The sequence below is a fragment of the Cyprinus carpio genome, chromosome B20 (genome assembly GCF_018340385.1).
Source record: "Cyprinus carpio isolate SPL01 chromosome B20, ASM1834038v1, whole genome shotgun sequence".
Lineage (NCBI taxonomy): Eukaryota > Metazoa > Chordata > Actinopteri > Cypriniformes > Cyprinidae > Cyprinus > Cyprinus carpio.
The window spans coordinates 23,439,038-23,450,964 of NC_056616.1; the positions used below are offsets into that span (position 1 = coordinate 23,439,038).

Consider the following 11,927-nt stretch of genomic DNA (forward strand, 5'->3'; position numbering starts at 1 on the left):
TTTTATCTATGCATTTTAATTGTTTTATTTGTAATTTTTGTGTAAATGTTTACTTTTCTAACTATATTTGTTTTATTGTAATTATATCGGAGTTTAATAAAAAAAAATTTAATAATAAAAATAATGGAACAGACCAACCTAGCAATGTAATCAACAACAAATAAATAAAATTTCCTACAGTTTATTAAAAAAATAAAAAAAACCTTTCTTGATATTATAAAAGCAGTATTCCTTGTAGTCTAGATTCTAGTATCATTTAAAAATCATTGCACATTTTACAGTACCATCTGCATCTATTACTATTACACGGTACCACTTTTTAAAATACTTTCTGTAGCTTGATTATTCTCTCACAAAAGTAACCATATATTCTGTGTCCCAGTTTAACCCATGCAGGCCAGATGAAATGCTTCATTATGTTTCAAAACCCTGAATGCTTTATTGAAAATATGCATACATAACACATCTCCTACACAACAATACAAAACAGTACAATCACTTTTGAAAGAACACATTTAATGCAAATGGATGCAGTTATCATGAAGGAAACCTCTCACACGACTGATTCACAGTCAAACATGAGAGCAACACACCTGCAGTTAGCTGGAGAAGAGAGACCCTCTTGCATATGGTTAGTAGAGTACACAGAGCCCACAGTACAAGAGTAACAATACTACCCCCATCATCATACGCATTAATAATACGTCCACTGCTGTAACGAGCAGGCTTGTTTTAGTTCTTTAAAACAACGAGGAGGACTAGCCAAAGAAACCGCTCTCAGATCAGCTAAATCAACAGCAAAGATGTGTCACAGTGCACAAGCATCAGCCTGGTCCGAGCAGCGACCAATTATTGTTGAGATTTTATGCGCTTTTTTTTTTTTTTTGCTTATGGCACAAAATGGTCCTCAAGTAAACAGGCAAAATTCAATGAAAACCAAAACAGGCAGATGTTGCTGACCAATTCGAAGCCATTCGATATCAAAATCCATTTACAAATCTGTAATAACTGGAAAATCATCTTCTCAAATAATTGCTTTATGTTGATTTCCACAAGCTGTCAAGTTGGCGAGGATAAAAATGTCTCTTTAATAAAGTGACGTAATTTTAGAAAAGTTTTTCTGGATACTTTGGATTTCCGATTGAACTTCCACCTGCGAGGCAAAGGCCGGGGCGTTTAGCACCATCTTGTAACTGCGCAAAGCATATGTAGATGTCATTAAAATTATGGTTAATGCAACTATTTTTTTTATTTTTTTTTTTAAATGGAAAGAATGCTAATAATGCTTAAATAAAAGTTAAAAAAAAGAGGAGACAATTTATCTGGTTATAGTTTAATATAATGATACAGAGAATAAAGTCAACCAAAAAAAAAAACGAAATAAAAAAGAAATCTTGTAAACCAAAGTAAGTAACAAAAACTTCCATAAAAACAGGCAGAAAAGCATTTCTTTTCAAACATTTAATATCAGTCCACAGCAAATATTTCTCTCCAAAAATGGGATTCAAAGCGGGATATTTGGTGTAAACAGCTCAGGGATCGTGACCGAGTGGACAGAACTGAACTAGCGTACAGGATGAAATGTAGTGCGGTCAGAGACGGTTTATTTTAATGCTGGTATGGCTGCTGCAAGAAACATTATACGGGGCTCTCAGCTCAAACGTTGCTGCATAGGTCATTTATACGCCACAGAACTCCGAAAATCTGATTGACAGTTTGAGTGTCACAGTATCTTTCTGTTTAAAGCTCAAAGTCAATTTAATTTTGTACTAATATAACAAAGTCTCTCTCCCGAACGCCAGCACTAAGGTAAGTGGTGAAAACAAGGAACTTTGCTAACAGCTTTCTTTAAAAAAAAAAAAATGGTTCTCAAGTTTTTGTTCCACAGATGAAGGTCTCTGGGGCTTCGATCAGATTCTGTTAAAATGAATCGTATGGCTAAACAAGGGACACACTCACGCTGGTGTGCCACATGTGAACGTACACCAACTTTAGGCACATTTGAACACTCACACACTCACATACAAACACACACATGGCTGTGCTACAGGAGGGATGCTGAAGCAGAATTCAGTCGAACACTCAAACTCTCGGTGACCTCTGACCCCTGCTGACACATGACGTGGGAGTCTGGTTGAAACCAATGCATTGTGTTCTGAAAGATTAAAAAAAAAATATACAGAAAAACTACAGCACTCCATCATCAACACTAAAGCCCAAGCTGATCAACTGCTAAAGGAACAAAAGAGAGAATTGCTAGGACTAGTATTTTTTTTTTTTTTTAAAAGTGCTTCGTCCTCTGCTGCTGGAGGATCGAGAGCGAGCGAGAGAGAAGAACATGGAGTGTGGGTTTATACACCCGCCCGGGCGCTCCAGCTCTCGTCTTCAGGCCTAATGAAAGGGTAATAATGGGAATAGCCACGGGAATCCCGTGGAGGGAAAGAGATCAGATCCGTCGGTATGGAAGCGGGTCGGATCAGCGTCAGGTCTCTGCTGCCTCCGGACTCTTGAAAGCCAGGCTCTGGATCTCTTTCACGTTTGCACTCGTGCGTCGTTGTGGAGGAGGACAATGCTGTAATCGTGTTTTTCTCTGTTGGATTTCGCATTTGCGAAGTCATCTGTTCCAGGGCTGCCATCAACTGTCCATACTGCTGCAACTCTCTGAGAACAGGAGAGAAAAATCTACTTTTATTAATCGAAAGTGACCGTACAGACATTTATAATGTTACAAAAGATTTGTTTCAAATAATGCTGTTCTATTGAAGTTTGTATTTGTCAAAAATATGAAGCAGCAGAACTGTTTTCAACATTTCAACATGTTTCTTAAGCAGCAAATCAGCATATTAGAATGATTTCTGAAGGATTATGTGACACTGAAGACTGGAGTAATAATGCTGAAAATTCAGCTCTGCATCACAGGAATAAATTTAATTTTAAAATATATTCAAATACACAACAGTTATATTAAATTGTAAAAATATTTAGCAATTTTACTGGTTATTACTGTATTTTACTCTATTATCGAATAAATACAGCCTTGGTGAGCACAAGAGACTTGTTAAAAAAAATAATAATACAAAATTCTGAACAATAGTGTATAAATAAGAGTGACTTAAACACACAAAAACAACAACAAAAACACATTGAAACAAATTAAGATATGGTAGAGTGTTGTACTAACAAAATAAAAATCTATCCTTCTGTTAAATTATGACTAAACAGTGCAACTATTCATTGGAACAAAAACTTCAGTCACATGGGAACAGTGAAAAAACTTGTTTGACAACAATTGGGCTTTTGTAAGTCTCATTCTCTAGAAATATTGCATAGTGACAAAATAGTCTCTGTTCCTTATACCAAAGAAGACGCTAGTTTATGCATTCATGACACAATTATACATAATGCACTACTGGCTGAATGTCCAACAGCCTCAAATAAGATTAAACTCTAACTAAGTAGTTAAATAGTTTATCAAAAATGTTTTATTCCAACATAAAGAAGGAGTCACAACCCATTTTATTTCAGTAACATTCAATTAGAGAGCACATTAAATATATAAAAAAAAAAAAAAAAAAAAAATTGTAGAGTTGTATTTTCTTATTATTGCTTTTAATTAATTATTGCAATAAAACAATTTTTAAAAAAAACTGAAAAAAAGTTCTTATTTCTTTATTTATAAAATATACTGGATTGTGAAGAGTTTTATGTAGCGGGTTGTTGAAAATCAATTTAAAAATAAGAATACTATTTTAAAAATTTAAAAATGACAATATTTTATATTTTCCAAAAAAGAAAAAAAAAAAGTCTGAAAATTCTAATTGATAACATTATATATATTATACAACTTTAATTGTATGATTGTCTATATGACAGATATTTGGAAGTCAGGAAAAATGTAAAAATGTATCTTATTTTCATTACATTAATGTTTTTTAAATGCATTATACACAATGAGACCAGGAATGTGAATGAAGTCATGCTGATTTTAAGAACATTATTGAAACTCAATAATAAACTCAACTTAGATTATAGATGTTTGTATTATCATCAGTGAATCTGAAGAATGGAAGCTCTAACTCTCAGGGTTATTACACTTCCTGTTTGTTCTGTGATTGGAGGGCATGTCTGTACCATTGAGGCCGTCCAGCTCTTGTGCGTCCAGGAAGGGTGCGGGTCCCCAGATACGGACTGTGCCGTCGTCAGAAGCGCTGGCCATAAGACTGGGAATACAGGGGTTCCAGCTGACACAGTTCACTGTGCGCGTGTGTCCTGTCAACTCCATGATCGGCAGCTCGCTGCGCTTGTGCCAAATATATACCTTATGATCTGAGAGACAGCAAGACTGAGTGAGAACGATTCATATGAAACACACCTGAAGAAAGAAGCTGAGGAATAAACCAAAGTACCTTCGCTGCCGCTAGCGATGAAATCCTCGTTGTGTCCACCGAAGCAGGAGTGAATGGTGTAGAACCCCTGTGTCACACCCTGATACTTCCTGACCAACACACGGTCCTGTAGGTCCCAGAGATGAACGCCCTGGTTACAATCAAACATGACACTGGGTTAGGACAACAGTGTACAACAATGTAATTTAAAGATGGTAAATAATGTATGGAAAACATTATTGCAATACAATTTAATTGCAATATATTCTCAAAACAAAACAAAAAAATGAAAATGAATTTTAAAAATGTGAAATATAATTTTAGGAATTATTCATAATATTTTGTAATTATTATTAAATTATAAAACATCACACAATTTGACCCAAAAATAGTAAATACCATAAGAGTAACACTGCTGCAATAAATCAACACTATTCTCAAAAATAATTATGAACAAAAATAAATGAATTTGAAAATTCTGAAATTTAATTGTAATAATTAGCAATCATTTTTAACAATTATTATTAAATTATAAAAGGAAAAAAAAAATCACAATTCAAATAAAATATAATTAAAATGAATTAGAAAAATGTGAAATTCAATTTTAATAATTAGCAATATTTAAAAATTAATAGTAAATTATATAAAACAATTAAACTATTTCAATGAATACTGCTGAAATAAAATAACAAAAATCCCAATAATTATTGAAAATGAATGAATTTGAAAAATGCAAAATATCATTTTAATTATCAATAATTAAAAAATATTTTTTTTTTTTAAATTTACATTATTTAATTGAAAGGTAGCAAATATATAAGATAATATAACTGCAATAAAAAAATAACAACGTGAAAACTAATTTGAAAATTAAAGAATTTGAGAAAAAATTATCAGGAAAAAATCCAAATAAAAAGTTTCTAATTATTATGATTTCAGAAAACTATTATTTATTATTAAAAACTTAAATTAAAAAATAAAATAAACATTTTGGATATTGTAATAATAATGATGATGTAACACATTTGAGACACGTATGCTTACCTGAGTTGCTACATTTAACAAAGCTAATCTTCCATTCTTAGAAACAGTGAAAGACATTATAGGATGATCCTCCTGAACTCTAGAGTATGAACAGAGAGAAGTGAAAGGTCACACACAGTTTTCAAAACTCAGGCGCGTCTGATAATCTAGTCGAACAGCTGCTTACATGTTTCTGTCCGTTAGGTCCTCGAAACTGTATCCACGGATCCTCTGGTGCGTATCAGAGGCGAGAACAGTCCGGCCGTCGGACATACACCACAGGCACTGCACACGCACGCCTTCCCACGACTCCAACAGGTTTCCTTCAAGATCCTGCCCAATCACAACCAATAACTCATTACTAAAGGCTAACCTGGCAAATCCTGACAATCAAACTTCTTTACTCCCGTTCTGAACTTACACACTGGTAGAACTGCCCTCTCTGTCCTCCTGTAACGAAGCGCTTGCCGTCAGGGTTCCAGGCCACGCTGGTCAGGCTGTCCTCATGAGACTGACTCATCTTTGTCCGCAGTTCTCCTGTCTGACCACCAGGTGGAAGAAGAGAGTCAGAGGTCACAGCTGAGCTAAAAAATGAAGTCTGCATCTAAAATGCTTGAGTGGAAAATCCTGATTAGCCAACCAATAAGGTTTTTTTTTTTTTTTTTTTTTTTTTTATGTCCAATGCTGTTAACCTGGAGAACAGGGTGGCCAATTGCCAAAATAAAGCTGATATTTATTACTCGATTTAATTTAAAGATAACATGATGACTATAACAAAATGTAAAAATATTTATTTAAAAATTATAAATAAAAAGTATATAATTAATTTAACTTGAATTTAAAAGAAAAAAAACGGAAATTAATAATTAATTAATTAATAATAAATAAATAAAATTTAACACAGAAAAGGCAACCATTTAAAAAATATAAAACTATTTAATTAATTATTTTTAATAAATATTATTTCATTACTTTTAAAGAAAATAACTATTTAATTTAAAGACAGTAAATAGGATAACACTGCTTCAATAAATTTAAATATGTTTGAAAATAATTTGGAAATTAATAAAAAAAATAAAAAGTGATTTTAATAAAAAATTATCAGTTTTAAAAAAACATATTTCTAAAACATTTTAATAATTTTTATTAATACATTTATATTCTGTCAAGGCTGAAAACGTAAAAAAATAAAAAAGTAAACATCATACTTGAGATTTTGGATATTGTAATAATAATGACAACGTATGTTGATATTTTCTCTGTCACTTTCAACAAAAGCTTCTTGCAACACATTGAAGAGCAGAGGTTGTGTTTTAAACACCTAGTAGATGCTTGCCTTTGTCTATGTATTTTATAATTTCCAAGTACCCACAGTGAATGAAGGAAAATGTCAAATGTTTACCTGAACGTTCCAAAGCCAGAGTTCGGAGCAGTCATCAGGACCGCAGGCGATCAGGTAAACATCATCAGGACTCCAGGCAAGATACGACACACCGTATGCGTGACCCTCCAGAGTCCGCACTAGCTTCAGCTGATGTGAGTCCTGTGTGCGAGAGAACACATTAATTCATTTATTCGAGATTAACAAGTGTCAAGGTTAACTCAAAAAAGTGTCACTGTCACTTTAAAAACTGCCAACTTCAAGATGATCAAACAAACAAAAACATCCATGTGACGGATGTATTCTCTCACCGGCTCCACCTGCCAGATAATCACAGTTGTGTCTTTCGAGCCGGTGGCGAGTTTAGTGCCGTCGTTGGAGAACTTGCAGAACCAGACTTCATTGCAGTGCTCTGTGAGGATCTGCTGAGTGTAACAGGGAAACTGTTTCCTGCAAACACAAGTGCAGATGATGCATGTGAAATCTCTGAGGACGGAGGGGTGCGTTAGAATGAGTGAACGTGGCACACCTGCTGCAGACGTGATCCAGCAGTAAGGACACAGAGTCCAGACTGGAGTCCAGTTTGGTGTTGTGATAAAGGCAGCGATCTCTCTGCATTTCCACGGCCTGTCTGAGCAGCGTCTGCAGCCTCCGAGGGGGCAACATTACAGAGGGGGGCAGGTACGCTAAAAAACACACAATTATAAATACAGACATATGATATGAAATAATAGAAAACAGAGTAAATAGCAAAAGACTGTCTATAAACTTGAGAAAACCTGCCACCATACAGTATGAGCTAAATCTGACAAATTCTCCATTCTGGGATCTCCTTAAAAATTACAAATGATTCTTTGGGATAGTGGCCTGTGAATGTACAACGGCATGAATTAACGGAGCTAAACCTGGGACTATTGATGCATGGTAGTGTTTTTCTTCTGACATTTTGGAATATGTAAAGGAATGACAATGTAAATTTTTTTTCCCCGTCTCTTTCAAATTGTAAATTATTGATGATGTGTCTGTTGCTCCCCCTTCCCTGTTTGTTTGTTGGCTTGGATGGATGTTGTTTTGTCAATATAAAAAATTAAAATAAAAAGTTGAGTTACAAACGATTAAAAATAAGTGAGGTAAAGCATTCGAAAAATGCAAAACGTTTTCTCTTAGGTGTCTTAAATCATTTATTATAAGATTCATAATATTTATGTAATTTTAATAAAAAAAGTATTATAACAAATAATATACATTTTATAAATATGCTATAAATCAGCAAAAATAAAAAATGGCAGCAGAAGTACGGGGTAAATCTGACAAAACTTCCGTTTTGGAATGTCCTTAAAAGGTACAAATAAAAAAAGAAAAAAAAGTAGTAAACCATTCTAAAATGCAAAAAGTTATTTTAAGGTGTCTTAAATCATATACAGGTTGTATAATATTTACTATATCTTACATAGAAGTATTATAAAAATTTATATTAATATAATAAATTACACAAAAGTAATACAAATAACAATATTTTTGCTAAGTTAGCAATAATTGTTTATTACTCTACTAGTATGTGTAATTACATGTACTTACTATAGTAATAACAATAAATTATGCTTTATTACACGCAACAAACTCTAAACAAAACACTATAGTAAATACATGTATTTTATTAATGTGACTCAGTACTTAAACAATTCTACTCACCATTAATAAAAGTAATGTCTATTTCAATATATGTAATGGTTTAGATATCATGATATTTAGGCTATAATATTATAAATCTGGTTGGGTTTGTATTGGTGACGTAATATGTAAATGATATGCGTGCGGCCCATGAGACTTGCACTTGGAACACAGTGTGGCCCAGTGAAGAAAAAAAAGGTTGAGAACCACTGGTCTAATTATACTCTATAAATGTCATTTTAAAATAAAGTGTGATCACTATTCTAGATGCTAGAACAGGCAGAAAAATGAAACGTTGGCCAATAATGACAGTGAAAAAACAAAATAAAACAGCATATTGGCTAATAACCAAAACTGGGGTGATATATTTTGCATCCCTAATAAAATCAATATCTACGGTCTACAAGTCTACAGTATGTCTTCACTTATATAGCCCTGTAAATGATTGTGTGGTTGTACACTCACTCTGGAGTTTGTCCAGTAATCTACATCGTGATCCAGCGCCTTTTCCCTCCCATTCAGCCTTTGCCTTCAGATCCTCAGGGTGACTGCACATCAGATACTTAAAACACACGGCCAATCAGAGTGAGCCACTGACAGCTGTCACAGCCAATCACAGAGTGCTTACCATTTTCTTTAGAGAACAATAGTAGGAAACTGGAAATAGAAATTAAACAAAGAAACTTTAAATCTTTAGCAATGATATATAAACCTTTCAGGACAGAGAAGTTGTTTATGATTATCAATAACGCGAGCATGTCAATGCGCATGTATGCATTTGGTACCCGCTGAGCACGTGGATTCGATCTGTGTTGTATTTGAGCGGAGTCAACTCTCCTCTCAACACCTGCAGAGCTTCCAGAACCTTCCCGTCCTCCAAATACTCCAGATACTTCTGCTGTAATAGCAGAAACTTCATCCGCTAGAACCAGAGAGAAAGAAAAAAGATTCACTTTCAGTAGCACTTCAGTGACTCATTTATCAAATGTGTGACAGTGTGAAAGCAAAGACAGTTGGGTTTCACTTAAATCAGCAAGTTTTTTCTTAAGAGGAAAGACTCTGGTCTTCACTCAGAGAACTACAAACACTAATCTGGGCAGACTAGTTTTGACATAAAGGGACACCAAGTTAAAAGCTAAATATGACTCATTTTTTCCCTGTTGTTACAAACTAACTAGTTAATAAGCCTCTAGTTTCAACTTTGTGTGTCAATTTAAATAAGATCAATTTAAGTAAACAGCTGGTGCAACCCTAGCCAGAAAGATTACTACAACACTTGTTCCAGATGAAGCTTTCAGTACTAAGAGTGAGTCCGGTGCTCTTACCACAATAGCGTTGGGTGAATGCATCAATGCTTTCAGCTCGTTGAGGTCGTTTTCAGCCTGTGTCCCACAAAGAAATAAAAGCGTCAGTTCAGCATTTTCATCCAGCATTTTGGGGGGAAAAATATCACCATCAACCATATAGGGTTTACCAACCATTCAAGCTCAGTGACAAAATAAGTCATTTCAACTTAAAACAAAAATGCTTTAAATTAAATATAATGGGCCCCAAAAAGTATCTGGACACTTCAGTCATGCTTTAACTGTCTGAATGTCTTTGTATTAGATTAGCAAAACACCAAAAGTGTTGTGTATTTTAAAGAAAGACCAAAAAGCAAAACACAGAATTGAAATCTAAAACAATACGTATATTGTTTAAAACGATGATGAAACAAATGAAAGTGAGCTAATTATGACTTTGATTGCTCAATGCGCTTTAAATCACTTTAAAATTCTTCAGCATTTTCTGCACAAAATCCCTTTCTAAGAAAAAAGAAGCAGTATGTTTTTAAGTTTGCCTCTATAAATAGATGGAAAACTAGGAACAAATTAGGTGGAAAAACAGGATTCAGCTTTGCAACTGTTAGTTCATGGAGGCAGAAGACAAGGAAAAGTAAAAGTAAACCCAAAACCCCGTCAGAAACGGCTGCTTCATGGTCCAAACAGCTCTTCAAGACAGAAGCACGATCGACTAAATGTGCAAACAATTTCTAGAGTGTCTTATCCCAACATGAGCTCTGAAAAGCATTTTCCTAAAGGCTGAGCATGATTGATTTTCTGCCTGACATCTGAGAAGAGCTTGGTTTTAATAGTCCGAACTCTCTGATATTCAGGTGAGAGATGGTCAAATAAACTTGCTTCTTCCTGTATAAAACATAACATAACTGGATTGTTTTTATTTCCACCAATTTAAACTACACTGCAGTCAAAAATATTAGTCCACTTTTCAAATGGCCCCAGACTCTTTTCTTGCAATTTGGTTACGAAGTAAACAGGAAAAGGAAAGACCTGCAACCATGTTCTGAAAAATCACACTTGCGGTTAGAGAATGACTGCTGCATTAAAGGATCAAAATGTTTAAAGATATAGTCTTGGTAAAGCTTTTCCAGAGACAAGAATTAAAACTCTGTGCATGCAAAACCAGAAGGAATAAAACATTTTTTAACAACCTTTCCCCTTCCCCTCATATCTATACACATTTACATGACCTTTGACCTACAGTTCACCCATCACGATCAGACCTTAGTAAACATGACAAAGCATTCACTACTCATTAAGAACCCTATGCTTTCATTAAAACAGTATTTTTGAGGAATATCACTATTTTCCTGATGTTTTAATTTAAACAGTAAACCTCTCTTGGGCACCACTTTGTTTGTCAAAACATGAAAGGAATTGTTCAAATTTAATTTGATTTTATTTCAAAGGATGTATTAGCCTAAATTCTTAAAGTTTTATATTAATTTGATTACCACCATATTTGATATAATTTGTATTTTACCATTAAAAGTTTAAATGCAGAACTTATATGGAACTATTAGTGTTAAAATATATTCAATTATTGAATCAATATTGTTCTATTAATTCAATTGATTAGGCATCCTTTTTGATTAATAAAATGTATTTGAACCATAAAAACAAAATTTGAAAAATTTAAATGGTAAACAGAATTTGGGGGATAATATGGATTTCATAGTACCCTGTTTATTGTACTTCAATAATGTGAGTGTGTGTAGTAAAGTGTAGTAAGATATTTAATGAGGAAAAAGTAGCCACTTTGTCCATTAGGAGCTGAGTTGATTGGTGAAAAATGGTTGTTTGAAAGGAAAAGGAAAGGAAGTGACTTGTGGCCAAGTATGGTGACCCATACTCGGAATTTGTGCTCTGCATTTCACCCATCCAAGTGCACACACAGCAGTGAGTAGTGAACAAACACACACACACACCGTGAAGTGCGTGAACACACACTCGGAGCAGTGGGCAGCCAATGCCGTGGTGCCCGGGGAGTAGTTAGGGGTTCGGTGCCTTGCTCAAGGGTCTCACCTCAGTCGTGGTCCCTGCCGCAAATGAGTCTCAAACCTGCAACCTTTGGGTCACAAACCTGACTCTCTCAGTTAGGCCATGACCGCCCACAAAAATTTGTTT

At 34.3% G+C, this 11,927-nt stretch overlaps 1 protein-coding gene across 1 annotated transcript in view; it reads right to left on the reverse strand.

Annotated features, from left to right (window-relative positions):
* Window positions 1-414: 414 nt before the first annotated feature.
* The window catches only part of LOC109103983 (WD repeat-containing protein 26), a 13,853-nt gene continuing 2,340 nt past the window's right edge, over window positions 415-11,927 (reverse strand). The window contains exons 3-14 of the mRNA XM_042746103.1: window positions 9,786-9,842; window positions 9,246-9,382; window positions 8,926-9,023; window positions 7,319-7,475; window positions 7,101-7,239; window positions 6,811-6,951; window positions 5,830-5,949; window positions 5,596-5,741; window positions 5,430-5,508; window positions 4,407-4,536; window positions 4,132-4,326; window positions 415-2,661 (exon numbers count right to left, since the gene is read on the reverse strand). Coding sequence (XP_042602037.1) covers window positions 2,636-2,661; window positions 4,132-4,326; window positions 4,407-4,536; window positions 5,430-5,508; window positions 5,596-5,741; window positions 5,830-5,949; window positions 6,811-6,951; window positions 7,101-7,239; window positions 7,319-7,475; window positions 8,926-9,023; window positions 9,246-9,382; window positions 9,786-9,842 — 1,425 coding nt within the window. The 3' untranslated portion in view covers window positions 415-2,635. The remainder of the gene's footprint in view (window positions 2,662-4,131; window positions 4,327-4,406; window positions 4,537-5,429; window positions 5,509-5,595; window positions 5,742-5,829; window positions 5,950-6,810; window positions 6,952-7,100; window positions 7,240-7,318; window positions 7,476-8,925; window positions 9,024-9,245; window positions 9,383-9,785; window positions 9,843-11,927) is intronic.